Source organism: Rhizomucor pusillus (genome assembly GCF_041956525.1).
Source record: "Rhizomucor pusillus strain CBS 183.67 unplaced genomic scaffold VTP01scaffold_4, whole genome shotgun sequence".
Taxonomy (NCBI): Eukaryota; Fungi; Mucoromycota; class Mucoromycetes; order Mucorales; family Lichtheimiaceae; genus Rhizomucor; species Rhizomucor pusillus.
In genome coordinates, this window is record NW_027192146.1 from 824,945 (window position 1) to 848,915 (window position 23,971).

The 23,971-nt window shown below is 43.5% G+C and overlaps 11 protein-coding genes across 11 annotated transcripts; 6 read left to right on the forward strand and 5 right to left on the reverse strand.

Annotated features, from left to right (window-relative positions):
- Window positions 1–738: 738 nt before the first annotated feature.
- Window positions 739–2,032, forward strand: VTP01DRAFT_7634 (uncharacterized protein; the record flags this gene model as incomplete). The annotated part of the gene is made up of 5 exons (XM_069386667.1): window positions 739–900; window positions 962–1,064; window positions 1,129–1,209; window positions 1,279–1,444; window positions 1,897–2,032. 5 exons carry the CDS (start codon window positions 739–741, stop codon window positions 2,030–2,032), a joined length of 648 nt encoding a protein of 215 aa, XP_069242099.1.
- Window positions 2,033–3,510: 1,478 nt separating this feature from the next.
- On the forward strand, window positions 3,511–4,411 carry VTP01DRAFT_7635 (40S ribosomal protein eS8; the record flags this gene model as incomplete). Its single annotated transcript, XM_069386668.1, has 5 exons — window positions 3,511–3,514; window positions 3,586–3,616; window positions 3,698–3,739; window positions 3,800–4,331; window positions 4,400–4,411. The coding sequence occupies 5 exons, from the start codon at window positions 3,511–3,513 to the stop codon at window positions 4,409–4,411; spliced, it is 621 nt and encodes a 206-aa protein (XP_069242100.1).
- Window positions 4,412–4,514: 103 nt separating this feature from the next.
- Window positions 4,515–8,101, reverse strand: VTP01DRAFT_7636 (uncharacterized protein; the record flags this gene model as incomplete). Its single annotated transcript, XM_069386669.1, has 15 exons — window positions 4,515–4,621; window positions 4,680–4,797; window positions 4,858–5,504; window positions 5,568–5,841; window positions 5,899–6,073; window positions 6,169–6,245; window positions 6,307–6,415; window positions 6,473–6,747; window positions 6,806–6,922; window positions 6,978–7,095; window positions 7,152–7,274; window positions 7,338–7,572; window positions 7,731–7,880; window positions 7,945–7,980; window positions 8,044–8,101. 15 exons carry the CDS (start codon window positions 8,099–8,101, stop codon window positions 4,515–4,517), a joined length of 2,619 nt encoding a protein of 872 aa, XP_069242101.1.
- A 2,272-nt stretch (window positions 8,102–10,373) lies between these two features.
- On the forward strand, window positions 10,374–10,629 carry VTP01DRAFT_7637 (uncharacterized protein; the record flags this gene model as incomplete). The annotated part of the gene is made up of 2 exons (XM_069386670.1): window positions 10,374–10,422; window positions 10,469–10,629. The coding sequence occupies 2 exons, from the start codon at window positions 10,374–10,376 to the stop codon at window positions 10,627–10,629; spliced, it is 210 nt and encodes a 69-aa protein (XP_069242102.1).
- A 712-nt stretch (window positions 10,630–11,341) lies between these two features.
- VTP01DRAFT_7638 (uncharacterized protein) lies at window positions 11,342–12,169 on the forward strand (the record flags this gene model as incomplete). The annotated part of the gene is made up of 1 exon (XM_069386671.1): window positions 11,342–12,169. The coding sequence occupies one exon, from the start codon at window positions 11,342–11,344 to the stop codon at window positions 12,167–12,169; it is 828 nt and encodes a 275-aa protein (XP_069242103.1).
- Window positions 12,170–12,246: 77 nt separating this feature from the next.
- Window positions 12,247–12,564, reverse strand: VTP01DRAFT_7639 (uncharacterized protein; the record flags this gene model as incomplete). The annotated part of the gene is made up of 2 exons (XM_069386672.1): window positions 12,247–12,400; window positions 12,464–12,564. 2 exons carry the CDS (start codon window positions 12,562–12,564, stop codon window positions 12,247–12,249), a joined length of 255 nt encoding a protein of 84 aa, XP_069242104.1.
- A 1,297-nt stretch (window positions 12,565–13,861) lies between these two features.
- On the reverse strand, window positions 13,862–15,654 carry VTP01DRAFT_7640 (uncharacterized protein; the record flags this gene model as incomplete). The annotated part of the gene is made up of 8 exons (XM_069386674.1): window positions 13,862–13,970; window positions 14,044–14,473; window positions 14,539–14,860; window positions 14,913–15,026; window positions 15,083–15,208; window positions 15,302–15,412; window positions 15,498–15,587; window positions 15,643–15,654. 8 exons carry the CDS (start codon window positions 15,652–15,654, stop codon window positions 13,862–13,864), a joined length of 1,314 nt encoding a protein of 437 aa, XP_069242105.1.
- A 125-nt stretch (window positions 15,655–15,779) lies between these two features.
- Window positions 15,780–16,620, forward strand: VTP01DRAFT_7641 (uncharacterized protein; the record flags this gene model as incomplete). The annotated part of the gene is made up of 5 exons (XM_069386675.1): window positions 15,780–15,883; window positions 15,968–16,050; window positions 16,108–16,367; window positions 16,423–16,461; window positions 16,522–16,620. 5 exons carry the CDS (start codon window positions 15,780–15,782, stop codon window positions 16,618–16,620), a joined length of 585 nt encoding a protein of 194 aa, XP_069242106.1.
- A 188-nt stretch (window positions 16,621–16,808) lies between these two features.
- On the reverse strand, window positions 16,809–17,828 carry VTP01DRAFT_7642 (uncharacterized protein; the record flags this gene model as incomplete). Its single annotated transcript, XM_069386676.1, has 1 exon — window positions 16,809–17,828. One exon carries the CDS (start codon window positions 17,826–17,828, stop codon window positions 16,809–16,811), a length of 1,020 nt encoding a protein of 339 aa, XP_069242107.1.
- Window positions 17,829–18,078: 250 nt separating this feature from the next.
- On the reverse strand, window positions 18,079–20,881 carry VTP01DRAFT_7643 (uncharacterized protein; the record flags this gene model as incomplete). The annotated part of the gene is made up of 13 exons (XM_069386677.1): window positions 18,079–18,366; window positions 18,426–18,587; window positions 18,645–18,810; window positions 18,868–18,976; window positions 19,035–19,126; window positions 19,186–19,400; window positions 19,454–19,552; window positions 19,619–19,767; window positions 19,821–20,022; window positions 20,077–20,211; window positions 20,280–20,546; window positions 20,600–20,737; window positions 20,810–20,881. The coding sequence occupies 13 exons, from the start codon at window positions 20,879–20,881 to the stop codon at window positions 18,079–18,081; spliced, it is 2,094 nt and encodes a 697-aa protein (XP_069242108.1).
- Window positions 20,882–21,401: 520 nt separating this feature from the next.
- Window positions 21,402–23,511, forward strand: VTP01DRAFT_7644 (uncharacterized protein; the record flags this gene model as incomplete). The annotated part of the gene is made up of 9 exons (XM_069386678.1): window positions 21,402–21,459; window positions 21,526–21,592; window positions 21,663–21,690; window positions 21,747–22,028; window positions 22,101–22,308; window positions 22,378–22,809; window positions 22,857–23,090; window positions 23,163–23,393; window positions 23,459–23,511. 9 exons carry the CDS (start codon window positions 21,402–21,404, stop codon window positions 23,509–23,511), a joined length of 1,593 nt encoding a protein of 530 aa, XP_069242109.1.
- Between the last annotated feature and the right edge of the window lie 460 nt (window positions 23,512–23,971).

The following is a 23,971-nucleotide window of genomic DNA, read 5'->3' on the forward strand; positions in this document are numbered from 1 at the left end:
TGCAAGTCGTATAAACATTTGCTTTCAACGGTGACCCCATAACAAAAATGGGTGATGTTTCACTGACTCAGAGGAAAATGCGCGCTGCGGGGGATGCTCAGTGCGACAACTGCAACATGGGTTTGGTAGTGACTGAATGTATCCAATGTGTGCAAAATAATAATAATGACTAATCATTTTTCTGTTCTCAATAGTCATCGAGTATACTTGTAGTTGTTGACAGTTACTATCTTCTGCAACGCAAATTTTCCGTAAAAAATATAGTAAAAGCAGACCATAAATCTGGAGATAAGAGCAGGATGCTCACAGTATTCTGTGAGTAAACCTTATTTTATCTACCTATTTCTTCAAGCGTTTGAACTGTTTTACTACGCATTTCTGCAAAAGATATCTTGTCAGCAAGGAGGGATTCATATTTGCTTCAACCTTCGCGCTGTGAAATATAGCACTTTCCAGGGCAGTAGATAAAGTCATTCGTTGCATATCTTGAAATAACGAGCGCAAGAAACGCAGTTCATTCTTCTAGGCACAGCTCTTTGAATAACTGGCATTTTCCATCCACAGGGCACACTCCATTAAAGGCGGTTTGTTTACGAGGTATGAAAAGATTGATCGATGACACAAGAAGCACGACGCAAAAGTCCGGTCACAATCTGGATGAGCCGCCTTGCAAAAAGCCCGAAGTGACAGATGGAGAAGAGATCCCCTCCTCTTCCCGTATCTCTTGCCTTTTATATAATGTTGCCAGTTCCTATTAATTTTCAGAAATGGGTGGAAGAAAATTACGATAAGCTTCAACCGCCTGTCAACAACTTTTTGCTATTCAAGGGCAATGATACCACCGTCATGGTTGTAGGAGGGCCCAACCAACGCACAGATTACCACATTAATGAGACGGAGGTGGGTATGTTATGCTATCATACAGATTTTTGTGGTGGGCTTAGTTGTTATGGAATTGTAGGAGTACTTTTACCAAGTTAAGGGTGATCTCCTGATCAAATTAGTGGTTAACAGCGAATTCAAAGATCTGTGGGTTCGCGAGGGCGAGATGTTCTTATTGCCAGGTATTCTTGCGAATATACAGAGATTGCGGTTTTCTTTCAGCCATAACTCGGACATTTCCAAAAGGAAACACGCCGCACAACCCCGTCAGATTTGCCAATACGGTTGGTCTTGTGCTTGAAAGGGCCCGGTTGCCACACCACATTGGTAATTTTTCAGCAAACAGCGCCTTTGTGTCCTGCTGCTTATTAATTGATACTCAATTTCGCCCTGCAGACACACTGAGATGGTACTGCGAGAATGAAAAATGCCGAAGCATAGTGTATCAAGAATCTTTCCACTGTACAGACCTCGGCACACAGCTGAAGCCTATTATTGAACGGTTTGCAAACAATGAAGAGCTGAGGAAATGTAAACAATGCGGAACTCTGAACCACACCAAGTAAAACGAAAATCTATACTTTCCCACCTCTTCTCGGTACGCTTTATCTCCTGTTTCCCTCGCTCTGTACACACCACCACTTCTTATTACAAACAACTCCTTTTCTGCTCGTGCTTGTAGCACATGGGAATATTGTTGACCTTTCTGACGAAAAATGGTTTGGATCCGCAGACGATGTCTCGCAAGAAATTCCGATCTACCTTCTCACTCCATGAGGAGAGACATATACCAGAGTCCTTCCCGTGAGGTTCTGCTGCAGGCTGGAAGGATTTTTGGAAATTATTTATCTCTCCTCACGCTTGCACCATACTCTACGGAGACCTTCAGAACGAGCTCAAAGTCTTCATCAACCTATCCTACACCTCTTTTTCCATTCTGTCATCAACAAGAATCTCAAGAACACTCCTTGCTTAGCTGCGTTTCAAGTTCGATATTTGGTCTCAAATCTGCAGTCTCTACCTCGTCCATCAGTGCTCCCTCTCTCCTCGTGCCCTCCTTCGTGTTCGCATAATCCGTTATGTGCAAGGTTTCGGCCGTACGCGGTATGACATTGAATGGAACCGTCATGTCGTCTACAGTATCTTGTAGTCGATCTGAAAGGCCAGTGGCAGCATGTATCCCATTCTTGTTCTTTTGCATTTTTCCTTCACTGTACAACTACCATAAGCCTATACGCCTAAATTGTTTATTTATGGTGTATTTGAATGAATACTATGCCTGGACTTACATGGTTGAGCAGCTAGCGAATAGCGACGTTCGTTTCTATTCGCTGCTGTTGTTTCTAGTCCAGGTACTCGCCGTCCCCGTGCTCTTTCACGTCGTCGTGTTGCTGATCATTCGCCGTCCGATACGTTTGGTTCTGGGGGCCGTCGACGTTTATTTGATGAGGACGCCCTGGGTTGCAAATTAGTAAATGCTACCTGTTTAAAAATGCGCTCTAATAGGCCATTGCCCTGATACCATTTACATCTCTCTCTTCATACCGTGGAAGTCCGCCTTGATGACCTTGGTTATCTGCAGTAAAGGGCTGTATGGTTTCAGTCAACAGATATGTTTCCAAGGTACAACATAGCTTCATTTATTATTATATATAAAGATTATAGTACTGTATTACCGATGGACAAGCTACCCACCGTGGATTAATGAGCTTCATAGAAAGTTAGCAAGCACATTCTCCATCGCTGGATAATCTTTATGCAAAAACAGAATTACTTTCTTTCGTTCGTCAATATTTAATACTATTGTATGATCCTCCATTTTATTTTGCTTTTCTATCAGTTCGGCAAGATGACCGCCCGCTTTCTATCAGGTGATGCAGATTGATCCTTCGCATCTGATAAGAGAGATGGACTTTCGGATAATAGCCATAGCCAAAAGATGAAATGAGCAATAAATTGGTGGTCGGTCCCTCTCTCCATAGCTGCCATCCTCTTAGGCCTTTTGACTAGCATTGAAGCATAGAGTATGCACTTCATACTACAAGTTTAAATCATTATACACAAAGCCGCCCTTCTGCGAGGAAACTTGGCATCGCCACTGACGTCTCTTTGCTACCATGAGACTGCAGGCAACTAGGTGTGGAATATATCGTTAGAAGGACCAAACTATATAGTAGCAGGACAAAGAATGGTGCATGGCTGGAAGCCAGGAAACTCGAGCAAGGAACTTTTGAAATTGAAGAAAAGCTATCGACAGACAACAAGCGGTCAAATCTGGGGAAGATACTTGCAATACATCCAAGCATGGCAATGATCAATTCAATCACAAATTGACAACGCCGCACACAGTATCCTACATATGATCTCCGTGTTCAGAAATGTAATCGCTGAAGAGCAACACAGAGCGCGCTGTTGAATGTAAGAAACGTCACGAATCAACAGAAGAATGAAAAGAGAAAATATTTGCACGAAGAGCTGAAAAAGCAAAAAAAAAAAAAAAGCAGAAAATGCTTTTGAGTCTCTTTCTTAAAAATGCTATTGGTTTTGATGTCGGAATTTTGTCACTGAGCCCCGGAGCATATCGTTGCCTTGGCCATCGTTGCAGGGGATCCTCCTCTATTTCTCACTATGGGTACGTACCCGCTAACACGATGCAGAGGTTCCATCCGTCTGCTAACATCCTTATTTGATATGGATGAATAGGTATCAGCCGTGATTCGAGGCACAAGAGATCGTAAGTTGGACAAAATCGTGCTGCGGGCTCTCGAAGCTTGTGTCAATTCAGGCGATTATAACAATGTTGCTTTTTCTGCAGTGCCACCGGTGCTAGACGTGCTCAATATCGCAAGAAGAGAAAGTAAGGAGAGGGAACGGCAATAGTGTGGAAGGATTGAATTGCTCACGATCGTTTGGCCAGGTTTGAATTGGGCCGCCAACCCGCCAACACCAAGCTTGGTGCCAAGCGCATTCACTTGGTCCGTGTCCGCGGTGGCAACATTAAGCACAGAGCTCTTCGCTTGGACCACGGCAACTACTCCTGGGGCTCTGAGGGCGTCTCTCGCAAGGCCCGCATTTTGACTGTCGTCTACAACGCCTCCAACAACGAATTGGTCCGTACCAACACTCTTGTTAAGGGCGCCGTTGTCCAGATCGATGCCACTCCTTTCCGTCAGTGGTACGAGTCTCGTTATGCTCTTCCTCTTGGTAAGAAGAAGCTTGCCGAGTCCAAGGTCGAGGAATTGAAGGCTTCCGTCGAAAGCAAGTCCAAGACCACTCAGAAGAAGTATGCTGCCCGTCAGGCTCAGGCCGAGGTTGATCCTCTCTTGGATGACCAGTTTGCTGCTGGCCGCCTCTATGCTGTTATCTCCTCCCGTCCTGGTCAGTCCGGTCGCTGCGACGGCTACATCCTTGAAGGCAAGGAACTCGAATTCTACGTCCGAAAGATCAAGGTAAAGATTTTAGCAATTGGTAATGGCTGCTGAGCAAATGCATATGCTAACGCACTGTGTTTCGCTAGGCTCGCAAGTAAACACTGCGTATTTTCAATTGGCTTTGGTCTGTGCTGTCCCAAAATAAACATCTTTCTGGACAAAATGAACGTTGTTTATTGTACAAAAAACAGCTGAAATTTATTAATTTAATAGCTGAGCGATGAACTTGGCGCGCATTTTTTCTGCCCTTGCAGGGTTCTGTTCTTTAAAACCGATTGGAGGACGTAAAAGGATAGTAAACAATTCAACTGTGTTAGGATCCGTTAGCGCCATCATGTTTGACAGGACGAAAGAATAGTTACTCACTGATGCGTTCCTTCCTTGCAGTTTTGCAAGACTCTGGAGCGTATGCAATCGCATCTTTGAGGAAACACATGATGTAAAATAATACATTGTGGTGGATATTCGGTAGAGATTGTAAAAACTACAGGAAATACAAGTAAGAGCTAATCAATGTAATACAAACCCTGGCAACGCGGCGTACCTGATTCATGCCTTCACCCATTTGTGCTACAACCAATGCTTGTTTGTAGTACTCAGTTGGGACAACCGGCTCCGGTAGACATTCCAAAAACGCAATTAATACATCTACCATGGAATTTGCGCCGACTTCTTCGCCATTCAATAAAGAGTTGGAATCTACAGATTGACTGCTATCGACGGAGGCTGCAGCATCCTCACTTTCTGCTGGACTGATCCGATCTTTGTTGAAAATTACTGTGGATTGGAAAGAGTCGCCTGTATCAAGGCATCGCCGAATGTAATACGCGATATCCCTGTCACCATGTTGCATGAATAACGTCTCCTGGCACAACATGCTCTTGTTCCAGAGGAAGTTTAAAATGCTCCAGAGCTCTTTAGGAAAAGTAGCATGTTGCACCTGTTGTACTTCTGTCTGCTTGCCTTTGGTCTTTGCTGATACTTCGCTGACCGGCAAGGACATCAATGCCAATCGCTCCAATTTTACGCCAAAACAGGTCGGGTGATAGTTTCCAGACACAACGATGAAGAAATCTTTACCATTCTCCAGCCGTAGAATGAGTATACTGTCTATCCGTTCGTCACCTTCGTTAAATTCCGTTGATATGCTAGGATCGATAAGTATTTCGAAATGGATGATCACCCTTTCTCCTGAAAAGCCAAACGATAAATTTCGAATTCTTCGTCTTTATATATGTCCAAGGAAAAGCGTACCTGGTCCGATAACACCAGAGAGTGGGTGCACGCGTAACCATGGAGGATAGGCTGGACCGTCTTCGGTGGGTGCAATGAAACGGAAAGGTGCCAGCACCTGACCAGTATTTTCAAGTACGATCGTTTTTTCTTTGTACTCCATAAATTGTACATCTCCAAATTCCACAAACGATGTGGATATCTGGCCTTTGGTGAGATTGTCTTGAGTTTCCTTGAGTTGCTGCAATAGGTTGCTCCTCTCTTTCTTTTGTTTCTCACTGTTTATTTTTCGGATCTAAAAGAAATTAATATCGTTAAGATGATGAAATATAAAAAACGATGCGATATGTACCTTTGCATCGAATATTGCATATACGGGTTTGTGATCACTCAGCATCATTTCCATGCAGTTATTATATTCTTTCAGGACCAAAACATCGTTTTCTTCTCTTCCTTGTTCGCTTAATTTCGGCCTTGGCTTTTTCCAGAGGATACGGTCGGTCCAGGAAGGGGCACGTCTCTTTGGACTGTGCGAAAGCAAGCTTGATTATTGGAGCTCCCGTCAAACTCTCATACCAATTAAACTTGCCTGGAATCATATTGGCTTGTTCCAGAGTCGTACTTGTAAGTCGGCATGAATTCAATTTTTCCTTCTTCAAACATTGGAAATGCTCTTCCGGCTTGCCGTTCGATAGAAAGCTACCAAACCCTAAAGTCAGGGCAGGAATAGATATGGATCGGCGAATATCCGTCGACGCACCTGATCGTACTCCAGGAGCATGTCAAGCCGTTTCTGCCTTAAACTTGACTTGATTTCAGGTTCAGTTAAATTGACTCGGTAGTTCAAGTCTCCCATCCATATCAAATGACTATATCAAAACAAATCAATTCGTCCATCAAGTCCTTTTTTCTTACAAACTACTTACTCGCAATGAAATACCGATGCTACTTGGCTCCAGTCTCTTGTAATGCCTTGCTCTTCCAAAAAGGACACACCTTCGTCCCCGCCATCGTTCCAAGAGTAAGACACGTATCTCGTTATCTCATCCGGGTAACTAGTGAATGTCAACCGTTTACAAATTTCAGAAAAGTCTTGGTTGCGTCGATCCACTTGATCATTGAATGCTGCCAGGTGACTGGTCAAGAAGCATAGATAGCTATCATGGAAACGAAGACGTACTCCTGCGCCACCTTTGTTACCCTGAAAGTCAATCCATTTAGCTTCAATGTCCCTTCTCTCAAAATAACATGTATGTTACCATCATATTCATCAATCCAACGCCAACATAGTTAGTTTCAACATCAGAAATGAATGGCTTGAAACTTTTGCGTGCTATCACGATGATCAAAATAGTGACCAATTGCTGGGCGGCTACCTAGCGTCAACGTTTTTTAGTTTACCATCAATTGTAAAAGGCACCTTATTTCAACCTTATAGTAATCGTCAGCACTAGGACCCAGCGCATCAAAAATAGCTTTAACCCACGCGTTTTCCTTCGTGGGATCGTACCGCACGTATGCATCCTTGTTGGTTTCCATTTCTTGTAACCTAAAACATCCACAGTCAAATTGGATAACCATGCGGGCAGTTTTGAGAATGTATACCCTATTACGTAAAAGTCTGCGGTATCCACTTTTTGATCCGCACTAGACGGATGCAAGCGTAACCATTTTGCAAGAGATTCCGTCGGCAAACTACCGTGTACATTCCAGGTCCCGGCGAAAATTCTAAGTAGCAATAGAATTAATATCCACAAACTCGTTTATGGAACTAACGTTGCAAACACCTACTTTGCTGTTTCCCAAGTAACAAACTTATCTTCGCGGTCTCTGAGTCTTGCGTTAATCCAGTGATCTCTAGCGACTAGCGACGGTGTAGGCGGGATCATTTTTGTAGCTGCAACTGTGGCAGCACGGCGCAGTTTGATGAAAGCCGTCGAATCCGATCGCTTGATCGGGAGAACGTAAGGAATGGCACTCTTTTCTTTCAGCGGCAATCTAGATTGGTTGTTCTTCTCCTTCTTAACTGAAAGCAAAGTTATGGGTTTAGAGCAAATTACAGGTCCCGATTGGATATCACTCACTACTGTAATTATTGTAAACTTGTATCCATTGATGGTTGGAAGCATCTGCGCTGTAGCCTTTTCTCTCTACAAGAACAGAGACGAACGGGGCACGTTATACCTAGCTTCTCGTCGATTCGGTTGCATCTGTCCTTACTAGCAGTTTCTAATTGAGATTTCAAAACTTCAAGCATTTTTACCAGAGGCTGCTCATCTTGAATGAGGACACTTGCTTTAGAGTCGTCACTGGTCGAAAAAGTTGCCAGAAATTCTACAGATATTTATAGATTTCTTGATTGGCTGCAAATATTCGTTGCATAGCAGATTAGGCATACCTGTACGAGATGTTGTTTCCTTCGGCGATGCTTGTGCTATCAGTACCTTGTGGTCAACTCTATCGATGCTAATGTTTGTACTGTCTAGCTATATTTTACCCAATGAGTACTCAAACGTTGCAAAGACTGGTAATATTTTATGGACCACTGGCGGCATGCTGGGCGGCTGAAACTCCATCATTACAAGGCTAACAGAAACTTTAGTATCTGCACCTGCAGCTGCATAAAAGACCAAAGTTTACCAAGCTTCATCGTGATGAGCGATCAATGCAAGTTTATAATCAGCATTATCGTCCGGTTCAATCGTAACACCATCTATGGAGCAGATTCGAACAGGAATGCATTATACAAAGAGTTAAGGAATGGCTCGAGTCTATAGTCCCGGTAATAATATATGCTGGTAAAGCGATAAAAAGGATATACAAAGTATTTTATCGGGCGAGTTCACTATGCCTCTCAGTATTGAGAGCAGAGAGGTTCCATCTCTCTCCTTCTGTTCTTCCAGAGACCTTTCGACCATTAGGCTTTTCACGCTCGCTCGCATGGCAGCCCTGATTGTTTGCTCCCAGAATACCAACAGACTACGGAAACAAAGCACCCCAGGCAACCAATTTTATTGCCGTATTTGGACTGCTCAAAGGCCCTACAGGTTTTTGAATTCAAATTCGCGCCTGAGAATCAGAGAAAAATTTATGGATATTACTTCGTTGTATTTTGGACAGACAATGTCATTGAAATGAAAGATAGGACGAAGGCCCCTCTTTTTATAGTCACTCCATTCCTCTGCCTTACAATGTATAAGACAGCAAAATGGAAACCGAGAAATCTCGCTAACTGCATAAATGGTTGTGGAAGGAAGCCTTTTTGCCCCAAGAAAACCAATTTGAGATTGGGATCACGAGATCCATCCTTCCTTGCCGAATACGTACCATCGAATAAGGCGTTCATGCTGCCCATGATATGAACCATCGTCTAATGATCCCTTGGCAGGATATTTAGATAATTCGACCAGGGACACATCTTAGATTTTGCATGATCTTAGCTATTTTGGCAAGCGCGAAAAGATAGCAATCTACGTTTTTCGAAAACCTGCTGAGCTAACGGTAAGTCGTAACCGTAGCAACAGTCCACATATATTCGCTTAACTTTGAGTTGAGTTTTTTGTCGTTCTGCCTTTGATAATTGTTTATATTCTGGTCAGCAATCAAACACACTTTGAATATGCTCTCGAACGAAAAAGGAAAAAGAATCACAACGATCGTCCCACCTGAATGATGCACAGAAAACGTGACCGACAAGTTGTTTGCTTTCCAACCGTGCTGGCTAGTGACCCATCAAGCCTTGTTTCGATCCTGTCATGCTATCTCGATATCAATCCGCCTCTAAGCTATCTTGCTCATCAATTCAGATTTCTGTTGTAAACTACAACCATCGGATTAGCAAATACAGATGTGTGCAACTTGAAAGATTATCCCAAAGACGTGCTGGCGGATAGAGATCGACCAGTCCGGATTTGCAGATAAGCATCCGAAAGCGGTTTGCTGTATATTACTGTGCCTCTTGTCCGTTTTTTCTTCCTCAAACGTACCCGCATATATATCACTCACTGTCTTCCGTATGTCTGACAGAATAAATAATCGTGTACATGACAAATAAGACACCACCTGTCAAAACAAGGGAGTAACTTAAGAGGGGAAAGCTATCTGAACGGAAACAGAGGAATCTTACAGGAATAAGGTAATAAGACGCCATGTTAATACATCAGATTTGCCATAATTGCCAAGGGAAGAGCTTGAAAAATGTCACTACTGCAGAGGGCGTGCGTCACCATAGTTTGCAAGTATGCAAGAACTGTAGCATATTATGGAATAGAGACACGAACGCCTGCAAAAATATGTTCCACATCGCTACATCTATCTGGTCGGGCAATGGTCGCCCTGGCCCGATTGTCCGGCCTAAGCAACAGATCACGGCTACGAATGCCGGACCCAGTAGGGTTTAGATTTTTACGGTATGTCTATTTACTTGCAAACCCCGCCTCAAGTATACTAATAATCAGTATTTGCTTAGTATATCGGTAAGCCGTGATCCATGTTTCCGATAGCGAAACTTTACTCACTGAGAGACATTTTGCGTTATTTTGGAGCGCTGGGCATCGCACTGTCGCAAGTTTAAGCCCGAAATGGCAAGTGTACATGGACTCTAATTCGAGAAGAATGTTTATTAATTTCTTTCCAAAGGTCCAAATTTGATTCCAGTGCGATGCAAAATTGATGCTCCAAACGCAAACTGTCTTTAAAAATGCAGTAAAATTGGATCTGTACGATTTTGAATAGGCTAGTTGACCCTTCCCCTCTTGCCATTCATCCCATGTAGATCTTCACCACCATGAACCACCTCTCTCGAACGAGCAGAATAATACTACAACTATGCTACAATCTGTTGACGTTGGAGATCCCGATCGTTTGAACCTTCCAGGTAAGAAATGCCCCTGATTGGGAGCCTACTGATTCTGTTGATCTAGACTTCTGGAAATTGCCCAGAGTCGAGTGGAAAAACATTACGAAACACGATTTCCGCGATCTTGTCAACACCCTCAACAACTCCAAAAGCGATGCCCACCGAGCATACTCGAATGATATTAAGGTGCTCATGGGTTCTGCAAGAAATGGGTCCAACACCTGACAGAGTCTTACTGCCTGTCAAGCGATCGAAACCCTTAATATCTTGAAACCCACGCTGTTCCTGTAAATATCATGATACTATTTTATACATTATATAATGCAAAGTCATGTTGTGTTCGCGAGCGCCGTAAGGTGCGAGCAACTAAAAATAGAACAGACTCCTCCGTGGAGGTGTAAATAGCAATCGAGAAATGAGTCTAGCTATGATTCCTTTGATATTGTCAAGTGCAGGCTGCCATGTTTATTATCTTTCCTTCGTCTCAACTGATTTAAGTAATGGGAATCAAAGGTTTACATACTTTGATAGAAGGAACAACCGCTATTCACAATATGCTTCGACGAACGAGCTTCTTCGTACGCGGAGAATATCGTTCGTTCTTGTCGATTTTTGCTACTGGTTTGTAATGGACCTGAAGATAAGCATTATCTGGGAAATATGCATTTTATTGGTGCTTCCTATACCTTTGAGCAAGCAATTAAAATATTTCGTGTATTTTGGCGAGGTTGTTACTAATAGATGCAATAACGGAGCATTTACATCGAAGTTTATTGGTGGCATTCCCGATGACAGTTATTGAGACAGCTGAGACTGGAGAGGAGATACTTTGTATTTCGTTGCAAGGTTAGTTGAAGCTCTCAGTGGTCTGGATAAGATGCGCCAACAAGATTGCTTATTACTGCAGATTTGAAAGAAGAATCCAATATCTCCTTCCATGACTATGGCATTTTATAGGCAAAAAGGCATGGAGATTGTCGAAAACCGGATAAAGAAAAGCATCATTCCGTTGCCAGCCGCTCGCCGGGATCAATCGAATGAAATTGCCGCAACGTCAGGATTCCACGGTACCGAAATCGCTAAGAGGTACATCGAGACTTCCTTGCAGCCTTCCTCATTGCTGAAGGATCCCGATGAACATAAGAAACTACTTATCTTGGACCTCAACGGTACGCTCGTGTCAAGAACGCACAAAAAAACAGGCATGTTTGTGCGACCCTATCAAGATGAGTTCCTTCATTATATCTTTCGCTATTTTACCGTGATGGTATGGAGCTCAGCAATGCCCAAGTCTGTGGATAATATGTGCCAATTGTTTGGAGATTATCGAAAGCAACTGGCACTTATATGGGATCGGACGCACTTTGGATTCACCCATGAAGACTATGTCAGGAATGTATCGACAGTAAAAGACATGGACATTGTATGGCGAGGGTTCCAAGGTGGATGCTACGATGCTACCAATACAATCTTACTTGATGATTCAAGGAAGAAAGCAAGATTACAGCCTTACAACGCTATCCATGTCTATGAATTTGAACATTATTCAGAATCTTTTCGCATGCACGGGGAGCGAGAATTACTACATGCCATGCGATACCTCGAAGACGTTCGGCGGCAGAGCAACGTTTGCAGCTACATGCGCCAGCATCCATATCAATGCTCAGATCCTTCAGACGACCCAAGACACGAAAACGAAAAGAAAGTGTATCACTATGAATTCAGCACTAGGAAAAAAGATTTATGGGACTTTTCAAAACTGTAGCGTTTATTGTAATTGCAGCATTATCATTATATCCTTTGAAAGAATATATATTGGCAGTTTGCTGCTGCTGCTGCTTCTCAGTGGCCATCGTGGTCTCCCCATCCATGACCATGTCCGTGGTCGTCGTAGTCGTGGTCGTGGCCATCTCCGTGGCCGTGCTTGTGGCCGTGCTTGTGGCCGTGATCGTGGTCATGGTCATATCCGTCTCCATGACCGTGCCTGTGGCCGCGACTATGAAACCCGAGAATATTATGTTATTAGAGTTTTAAGATAGGGTCCAATTTGACACAGTACTGCATGGCTTGGATGGCATCCGATGCTGCAGTTTCTTCTGCATGCGACAGGGCGGCAAGAGCCAAGACAAAAGGGAAAACCACAGCGAAGGTTGCTTTCATGATTAATACACCAGAAGATGAGTAAATCTGGAAAGCATATGTTTCGTTCACATTTATATATTCTAAAGCTGAACCCCCTAATGCTGTTTTTCCCAAGACATCTCTTGCATGCAAATGCTTATTCCGATGAAACCGTAGGAATATAGAATGTTTGTTTTCATTGCCAAATGCTGACCTCACAGTGTTATCCCTTCAGTCAGTTATGATATCGTGGATCACGTCAATCCTATTTGATGCAAAACCCCAGATCTTGAAGGCTACTATGCAATTGCCTTTGGCCTGTGCAAAGTTCACCGAGGTGAATTCATTTGTGTCTTTCTCCATTCCTTAAATTTGTAGTCTGTCTTTTAGCGTCGCAAACATATAATATAGTGCAATTATGTGCAGCATTTATGCGACAGATTCTTGATCCGAGGGTACTGTATATTATAATGAAGTAGTGGAAACGTTTCCTCCTTAAGCTACCTTACTAAATTACGATGAAATAAGCTGGTCCATCCCTTACGTTGTATAAAATAATTCTGGAATCACGAATATGTACCTTAGAAATACCATCAGATGTTATTCAGCGGTCCCATTGATAGCAGCATAGGCTACAAATGAAAAGTTTACTTTTCCTCCCAGAGGTTGCACCTTGAGACAACTCGGTTTTGTAAGTCAATCACATTTCTTTGCAGCAAATATCTACAAATTAGTCTGAACCCTCGGAGAATACGGTGGCGCTCACTTAGTCATAGTTCGCGCTCGCTATTTTGATCATCTTGGGAGTCCATCATTATGATAATTTTATCGAGCTTATCACTAAAGCGAGCATTACTATAGCGAGTGCGGACTGTACGTACTTGAGACGATATTTCGACGTGTATACTGCGGACATCAACCTTCTCAGTTGCCGAGCAGAGGAAACCGAACGGAATCTGATTAAATATTTAAGAGTATCGATAGCTTAATTCTCAAGACAATTGGTAATTTGTCAGAATGCGATAGTATAGTTTTCCCAATAGTACATTTTCCCATGTCACTGCTCGATAAATGGTCATATTGATAGAAGGCGGTAGACTGTAAACAAATATATAATTAAAGATCCTGAAATATTAGACGTTCGTACAACTCCAACGAATATCCAAAGCCTCTAATCTAGTGTCGAAAAATAGGTACAGTCATACGTAGTGCTCATCTCATCGAAGTTATTTAATAACAAATGAAAAAAATTCCTTTGTGCATCTCTACTATGTTATATCATCAGAATTAATTATAACATCTTGAGATATTAAGAATTCCTCTCTAAAGTCCAGGGTTAAGTCTCCATCCACTTGAAGGATCCCATTAGCAAATGGCGCCGGGGAAGTCTCCCTGGTGCAGGTGATAAAATGGTTAATTTTTGCTTTGCCTCATCCACATCGGATCTAGATCGTATATAATTTGTAGTAGTTAGCAACAAAGGATTGGGAGAAATTGAACCCGTGTATCCCAACATACACGTATATAAAACCAATGATATTGCTTTCCAGCAGCTTCCCTTCGCTTTCTTGACTTTCTGCGCTCAGGATAGCTAATATAGAGTGCAAGCACATCTCGTAACTATCTACTTTAACAAGCTGTGTCTCTGTAACAGCACTATCCATGCCTAGTGGCAAAGCTGAAGAGGGAGCCAGCGCTTCTCCTGCTCGCCATATCGTTACATCGCTAAAGTTTACAAGCATAGAGTATGGTGAAAGGTCGCCTTTGGGAGTGCCATAAAAGTATTCGTGAATTTTGTTCCGTTGGAGTTGAGTGAGATATTGTCGATCGCGTTCAACGACTCCACCAGATTTTGTCAGCTTGACAACCGATACATGGGGTTTCTCTTTCCACATTCGTAACATATCACTGTATAGACGTTCATGTCCGAGAACAATGATGACATTGACTATTCGTGTTGCAAAGTCGTAAGAAACTGCTCGTCGATGGATGGCATTAGCATGCAGACTGTACCTGAGAATTCATAAACAGTATGTTGTATCAGATCGTAGCCGACCTGATCGATAAGACCCGCCGTATCAATTATGCATCCAGAAGGACGACTCTCTTCGTCAGCTGTGAGACGAGACTTTACGGCGTATGCTAACCGTGATACCGTGAGTTTGTATAGTTTGACATTTTCGCTTGGGCTTTCGTGACCATAGTAATATGCTAATGGCAGCATAGACGAGCCAAGCGAGGCCGCTGTAGTTGCTGATGAACCAAATCCTTCCTCAATGTCGATGATATGGCTGATGCACGTTGCTGTCACAGTACCAGGCATAGTGATTGAGCCCTAGCCTTGTATCAGCAGGATGGATCCATATAAAACGGATAGACATGATTACCTCAGACGAGTCCAACGATACGTAAAAGGGCTTTTCACCTTGTCTCAAAGCGTAGCTAACTAGAATCTTGCAGACAGAAGTCTTACCAACGTCGTGAGGCCCTACAACTAGTATCTACGCAAAATTGTAAATATCTCCAGTCGTCGCTTGGCGCTTGTAATTACTCGTACCCTTGGGCCTTGATCACCATTTACTCTCGCAGTTTCTCTCAGTTGTTGTAATGCCAAGTGTGCATTTAAATAACTGGTCATCGGTGTTTCCGTTGCAGTATATTCCACCAAAAAGTCTCCTCTAACGTATTACCAGCTATAAGTCAAGGATGATAGCTTTTCTTCATGGAGCACAAAGCAAATATTGCAGAAAAAATGAAGAAAATGGAAAAAGGATATCTCCAGTACACATCCATGCCATGTATAAACAGCAGCTTTTCGACCACTGAATGTATATTCGACGCCCACAGCTAACTCTGTGCCGAATATCTCACCAGTACCTTTCAATAACTAAAATGTGCGAGAGTATCCCAATAAGCGATCCAAGGCTTTATTATGTTCTGATCTAAGCTGGTGCACGAAGATCTTTACTTACTTTGATGTGTACGCGTTTGTCAAACTCGACTTCGAATCGGAATTCGTGATCTGGCGCTAATTCAATCTGCCGAGCTGGAGCTTGATCTTGCTGTCATATATAGTGTTAGAAGTGTTAAGTGATTTCAGGAAAGATACGAGCTTGCCTTGTCTTGCATGTTCGTGGAAAGGTGTTATGTATATGCGTTTCTATGTGGGTGCGGACAGAAAAGTCCAAAGCGGAGTGAAACTGGCGAACCTGTCTCCTCGCTGGCTTTCGGGTTTGCTTACTTCCACAAGAAGGATGAAGTTGTATGGGATTTTGATTCTAAAGAAAGGACAAGAGAAAGCAGAAATACTTGCATCGCAGTATGACCTTTCTAGCTTTGGATTCTTTCAGCGCGGCAGGTAATTTCTCATTGTGCTAGAGAGTGCCTTTGCCAAGCCCCAGGCTGATAGAACAACGCTTCTTGATCCGCTCTTATGCTACAGTGTCCAGGAGTTTATGAATTTTTGTGCCACAACCATAGCCGAGCGCACTGCACCTGGACAGCGACAGAGTGTCGAAAGCGAAAGTATGTTACTGTGGAGACTCTATTATAGTCCTTAATACCGATCGTTTTTATGCATAGATAACCTGGCGCATACCTACAGTCATCCCCGAGGACCAATCGGGGTCATTATTAGTGACAAAGAATATCCTTCAAGGGTGGCATTCTCTCTTCTCAACAAGATACTAGATGAATTTCTTGTCAAATTTCCCGCTACCAACTGGAATCCTCCAGTACAGTATCCCGAGCTAGCAGAGTATATTACGAAATACCAAGAACCGAAGCAAGCCGATACTATTATGCGTGTTCAGAATGAACTGGATGAAACCACCGCCATCTTGGTAGGTCTGGGATTTGGCTCATCTCATTCGTTGCAGCTGACATGCTACACTATAGCACAAAACGATCGAGTCTGTATTACAGCGCGGAGAAAAGGTAACATTTTGATGCATTTATTCCGTATTAAATAACATATGCTTATCGTGTATGGCGAAGCTGGACTCTCTTGTCGATAGATCTGAAGCTTTGTCTAGCCAATCCAAAATGTTTTACAAGACAGCCAAGAAGACCAATTCATGCTGCGTCGTTATGTAATTCAGATCAATACAGCATCACTCAATAGTACATCATTACTTATCTTTCTAGTAAACAATGAGGGAGTTTTCAAATCCATGTGTCTGTCAATAGTGACTCGTTACAGAGCAATACTTTACAGCGTTCTATATACATATGGACAAATTACAGCAAACGAACACAAATTGTTTAAATATTACAGGCGGGCATTACAGATACTTTCCAGAGGATATCGTGACTTGTTCTGGTTTGCCATACAAGTAAGTCGCGTATAGCACTATAGCTGCGCCCAGAGCAAAGGTCCATGTTACTCGAAAATCGAATAAGTAGTAGCTGATACAGCTAGAAAGCAGAATGGAGATGCTGGTCGCGAATGCCTTGAGTATACTGTCCGCATATTTGACGACAGATGCAACTATCAGTCCACCAGCAGCCTGGTTGCAAATGACGAGCCAAACAAGTCCATTATATCCGTAAAAGAATCCATTGCTCCTGAGTAATGCCCAGTCGTTCACGAGCAGTCCTGCTGCTGAAAAGACTAGGCTGCATAGACCGAGCTGGATGTTGCGTACCCACATAGATGTATCGGACGTCTTCAGTGATTTTTCAAAGTAGCAGCCTGCAAACCCTGAAGATACGCAGCAGGCCAAGACTGCTACTAGGCCCAACAGAGGTTTATCGTTGCTTGACGATGAAGCGACATCCGTCGTTGCTGTCTGTGTCTGCACCAGCGTCACACCCAGCATTAATAGTATCAATGCAATCCAGTTTTTTCGAGTGATTTTGCGGTTTAGAAGGATAACTGAGAAAATTGCAGTTGAGAGGATCTTGAGCTGATAAGTTATTTGAAAAGTAGCCGCTTCCAGGTTACTCAGTGCAATGTACAGCAAGTTGTTCTGCACGGCGTAGAGTGCAGAGGGGATAAGCATCTGTGTTACTTCGTTTCTCCAACTACTGTTCCAGCTCACAGCGCCACCAAGTCGCTTGTATCTCACAGTTGCGAAACAAAATATGGTTTTGAGGACTTCCGAGAGAAACACGGCCGTCGCCGGATTGTAGAGCGCTTGATCGGGTTTACATGTGGATCGCGATTGTCGCATCATTAGGACGAGAAGCGTGTTTTGGAGAACGAGCACAGTCAGTGCTATGCGTCGCTGGCGTGTGCTGGTTTCTCTAGCTCGAGCATTCACAGGCATAGGAATTTGTTGAGCCGGAGGATGGCTGTGCATTTGCTGCTATCCTGCTGTCACGATATTCAGCCTGCTGTTCAATCCATAAGAAAAGGATAGCTCGTCCTGATGCCCCGTCGCACATGGTTATTGATATTGGAATCCGTTTATTGACCATGTTTCATTGCCCCGGCTAAAGGAACGCGCCGAGGCAATACCCGCCGAGGACAGTCGCCCGATAATGTAACATAGACGATAATAAATCTCATTTACTGTTGATATGTACACTTGTTTTCATGGGAGGAAGAATTCAGCATCTTTCGAAAATTTTATACAATTCAGGAAGACTAGCGATGGGTATAATGTACTTGCCACCGTCCGGAGCTTTCGACAAGGATTTGGTGGCAAAGAACTGCGTTTTCAGCCGAGGAAATATCAGATGCTGCACCTGCCACCGATATCGATCATGTTCTTGTTTGTACAGATCCACATTTTTGTCTGCGGCTGACGGAGGCTCTGCCGGTGGAGATGCACTGTAGAATATTGCAATTTCTCTTGTCAGTGACTTGAAGCATTCAAATTCTGTTTCCCAGTTCACCTAAGATCTTCTGGTTTAGCAATACACAATCCATAAAGTGAAAAGCCGTTAGAGCTTACTTCAGTTCCAAGACGGAGTAGAAACAAGGGCAGTCTGTCCAACGTTGGGACATAGTCCTTGAGGAGCATGGGAATACTACAGAGTCGGCCGTCCTCGCTAACATCCATTGTAAAGTACTTTTCCAGCATTTCTCGTTTCTGGATAAGAATGTCTGTAATCGCCTTTATGCACTACATTAAATCTTCTGGGTGATTTTTAGGCATAAGATTGTTGCTTACCTGTGCAACTTCCTCCTTGGAACGCAAATTTTTAGGTAAGCCGTCCAGTTGTTCTTCAATATCTAGCGCCAATTTAATGCAGTCGTAAATAGGTACAGCTTCTGAAAGTTTGATGCGCCCAAAGTTGGCAAAGTCGTTAAGTGTGATTTGATAAAATAGTTCCTCGCTAAGAAATGTAATGTTACACTCACAAAGGCATTGACTGCACGTACAGCTAACGTACCTAACGACGGCGTAGTTTACAATATACAGTTCCCGTTCGTGTTGTATCAATGCCATAACATCGTCCACAAATCCGACGAAAGTATGCTTCCTCAAAATCGCCGTAAGCGCTGCAAGTTTGCATCAGCGTAAAATTGCAAAGGAACAGCAGCAAAGATATAGAAGTACCTGGATCTTCCGATGACTTGACATCTTTTCTTAAGTTTAAAACGCTTGTCAAATTTACAGTGATCCGCATACGTCTCTCAGATGCCATCGTGCTGTTCAACGGCAATGTAAGCAGAGCGTTACGAAACCACCAGTGTAATATGATACATACCTCTCAACAGATGTTCCAGATGAGCTCGCAACCGCAGATGTTTGCATTTGCGGTTTACGCATGAAAACATCCAATGTCTGTGTCCTACTGTCCGTGCGTACTTTGTTATAAGCAGCCACCTTTCTTGGCTCCTTGTTGCCCTCTGTTGCTTCCGTCGTTGCTGCTGCCGATGAGCTTGCTGCTGCTATTGATGGCGGAGCCATGGGCAGCAATGTCTTTAAAGGGGATTAACACCACGCTTTGCTACTTTTCTTTTGCGTAATTTTACCTGCGTAAGAAAGGTCCTGGATTCATTGGCAGTGGATAGCTTTTCTTGTAGCACATCGGCTATGGCTTCCGCGATCCGGTCTTCATTGAGAAAATGGACCTTTTTTTTTTGAAAAGATTTACGTGGTGGGTATCCCTTCCAAATTCTGGGTTGGTAAATGCTTACCTCTCTCTTTGTTGGATGCACATTTACATCCACATTTTGAGGCTTGAGTTCTAAGCTTAGATACACAAAGGGATGGGTTCCTTTTGGCAGAAGCGGACTGTAGACATTATCAAGCATCCGCTTGAGGTTGTTACTTTCGACGAGCCGATCTGACCCCGTGTGAATAGCAAAGTATAGACTGTATGCACTTGATGAGACTTACGATTAATAAAAAGGAGAAACGCAATGCGCTTCTCACTGTAGTTTGGATTAGATATATACGCGCTCATTTTGAATTCTAACGCTTGATCTTCATGCTCCACGTAGATCAGCTCTGTTGCCAGGCTGCTGCCGTAAATTTGTCGTATGTTGTCAATAGTTGTGGCTGTCTGTGATGTTTGTACATCTGCAGAAGTGTTCCCGTGCTACACATATGAAACTGTAAGCGAATGTAAACACTAGACCAGTGCCAAACATACCCGTCGGCATACAAAGCTCACGGAGGCATTGTGAATAGCATAACGATTAACAACATCCAGTATCAATCGATACTCTTCACTGGGTGATCTGATGGCCTTTCGTCGTGTTGGCACATTGTAGAAAAGATCCTCTGCCTAACAATAAATCAACGTATCAGCAAAAATCCGACATAGATTATTCTTATTTGAATCTGGATACATGCAGTGATTTGTGTACCGTTATTCCCAGCACAAGGCTTCGGTGCTGCGGACTGCCCGGGACGTGGAGGCACCAGTTTCCCGTCAGAGTACGTGGCTCTGAATGCGCATTTTGAATCGGCTGTTTTGGTCGTTATAGTGACATGTGCTATGTGTGATATACTAGCGAGTGCCTCGCCTCGAAACCCATAAGTGGCAATCTTGTTCAAATCTTCAAATTTGCTCAGCTTGCTTGTCGTGAATCTTTCGCACACAATCGGCAAGTCTGCCTCCTGAAATTATGTTAAAAGTGATCCTTTAAACCACATACAAGCCTGATCCATACTCTAATGCCATGCCCGTTATCCTGGATTTGCAGCAGCTTTAATCCGCCGTCTTTCACCAATATTTGTATCTGTGTAGAACCAGCATCCAGCGAATTTTCAATCAATTCTTTCAGAGCGCTTGCTGGTCTGTGAATGATCTGTCAGGACCAACGGCGCATTAGCAGAGAGAGAGAGAAACGGCGATCTCGGAAACAGACGACCGGGTTTACCTCGCCTGCCGCGATGCGATTAACTACTGTCTCGTCAAGTCGTCTGATCGTGGGCACCGCCGCACTCGTCATTCTGAAAAGGACTTGTCAAAACAGCAATCAAGTCAGGCTGCGGGGAAGAAATTGGCGCGATCTTCTCATTCTTCTTCGGCATATTGACTCTTATGATCATTTGCATAAACGGATTCAATTATTACCACGACAAGCTCTGCGATCCATCAGGGATACTAATTGATGAAGGGATTTTGCCGAATGATCGGATTATAGCATGCATTTGGACAGGTAAGTCTTGCCAAGGCAGAGTCTTAAGTAGTCCATGATAACCTACAACATTATCAAAGTTTTCACTTTAACACTATCCAGTACTCTCAAGTATAATTAGACGACATTGATAATAGCTTGGAAAAAGTGTAATCTATTCCTTATTGTACGCCAAGGTAGCAATATCGAATGCTACGGATGCTGATCCTGTGGCCTGTTCATTTGAACCTTATTGGAAGTCGAATGAGGCTGTGTGAGAGCTTGTAGCACATGCAATTACTGACGGTTTTCCCTCGTTGAGCGAAGTGACAGAAAGCTCTTGGTTCTCACAATGACATTGTCGTCCTTTGACGTCCAAAAGTACCCGGTGGTCATTGGCATTGACTTTGGTGCGTGCCAGCCAGCACCCGTTGCTTGTACTTGCTATTATCTTGACTAACTCGAGTGTTCTTTAGGGACAACTTACTCAGGCTGCTCCTATGCATTCGCACAGAACGATGAAGTGATTGATATTGTCAAATGGTAAACAGTTGATCGCAGTTTGCAGTCGGGACCTTCACGTTTGACGTTACTCTGTGAAAAATACTCGCAGGCCGAAATTTAGCAGCGTTTATCCAAAGGTAGATGGATATTTGCCAAGCAAAAGTCAGTCAGGATCGACTCATTTGTTACATAGATACCTACACTTAATTACTACAACGGCACATCAAAAGAGCTGAGCCAGTGGGGCAACGCTGCTCGGCTCGAAATGCAGCGCCCCACAGCACGCAATTCGGTCCTTTTGAAGCAGTATAAATTGTATTTGGATGAAAATATCGCCAAAGAACTGCCTCCCCTTCCTAACGGCTTAACTATTGTGGACGCTATCGCCGATTATTTGCGCGTTTTTCACGACCACGTAGTTGGAGAACTTAAGAAGGGATTTGCAAAACATTACTCCCAAGAACAATTTCGATATGTAAGGATAATACGCATTCAGAGGCGAGATATTTGTCGGTCAATAGACTAATGGTCCCAACAATCCTACTAGTGTCTCACAGTCCCAGCAATGTGGAGTGAAAAAGCGAAAAATACGATGCGAGAAGCTGCTATCCGCGCAGGATTAATATCTGAGACGGATCACCGGGACAGACTCATGCTTATCTCTGAGCCCGAGGCAGCTGTTCTTTACTGCGAGAAGAAATGCGACCAGTTCAACCTGAGACACGGCGATCGATTTATGATATGCGATGCTGGAGGTGAAAGATTTACAGTCATATTCAGACACTGTGAAACTTTGCATCCTAACAAATATTCCATTTGTTTAGGCGGCACTGTCGATTTAATCGTTTTTGAAGTTGATGAACGCTCTGGTCGCAAGCTTCGAGAATGCACACATGGACACGGTCAATCATGTGGTTCCGTGTTTCTGGATCGTAGGATGCGAAAACTGTTAAAACGGAAATTCAGGGACTATTTATCATCGATCCCGGCATCTGCGTTTGAGACGATGATGGACCAATTTGTCGACACTATCAAGCCGCAGTTTGACGGAGACGGCGATCAGTATATCTTGATACCAGCATCCATGAATTTGAGTTCTCTCAACAACTCCGAGATCGGTATTGTGGATGGCACTTTATGTCTGAAGGCTGAAGAGCTTCGAAACGATGTCTTTGAACCGGTGATAAAAGAAGTCTTAGCACTGATTGAGGAGCAGCTGGTAAAGGCACAGACATTGCAAGCAATATTTCTGGTGGGTGGATTCGGTTCGAGCGCGTCCAGCAAGTTTTTATATCACGCGTAGGTCAAGTAGCCGTTCCCCCACGGTGTGAGTTGGCAGTTGTCCGAGGAGCGGTCTACTTTGGACTTAATCCGCGTGTTGTCACCACTCGTGTCCCTCGCTGCTGGTATGGTATTGATACAACGACCACGTTTGAGGAAGGCGTCGATCCTCCCAGCTTCAAGATTATTCGTGAAGACGGCAGTGTCCGCTGCGATCATCGGTTCTCAGTCTATGTGAACAAAGGTGAACCTCTAGGTTAGTAGACACAGGATTGTCAGCTACCCTAGGATCCAATTTGACCATAATCTAATTCAACGTTACCTGTAGACATTGACAGCTGTGTATCCAAAGATTTCTATGCCTACTACCCACATCACACCACCTGCACTTTATTCGCAGCAGATACCCAAGAGCAGCCTCGATACACTCAGGGACCTGGCGTGCGGCGCGTTGCAAACTTTACAATACCTATGCCTATTCTCCCTGGAGTTATGGAAGGGGAGAAAGTTGATCTAACTATAAAGATGTACTTTGGAGAGGTCGAGCTACGGGTAGAAGGTAAGATATCCAATCATGTGAAAATGGTTCCGGCAGGTAAAGCTAATTAGCCTAACTACAAAAAGCTGTCATACGAGGTCAAACGTACGGAGCTACATGCACTTTCGATGCTGAGTAATTCAGGCATTCTTAGTCTCCTACAAAATGCTTTCTTGTACACATTGGACAAATGAAGGGTAGGATCTTCTTGTAAATACATAAATCGGCCGTGCTGAATTGAAAGGGAGCCAATAGAACTGTGTTGCACAGTGGTGGCGATGCTACTTTCATGCTCAAAAATACGTGCGTGTCTCGCATAGGTGATACAAGACGAAGATCTATCACTTTGTTCAGATGCTGATAGTTGGATGACTGTTTAATAAGATGAAAGCAATGTGTCAGTGATGAAATTGATCAAGAAGTGTACTTTAGAAATATCTTGGCATTTTCAACATTTTTAAAGCCCTTCTAACTGGAGAGAACACTCAACGGACATTCCTCCGCGCCCATCTGATCGTTAAGAAATATATGCATGTATGTATGGCGGTTAAGTAACACTTTGAGTACGTTCGCAGCAGAAATACTGCCAAGAAGAGGAT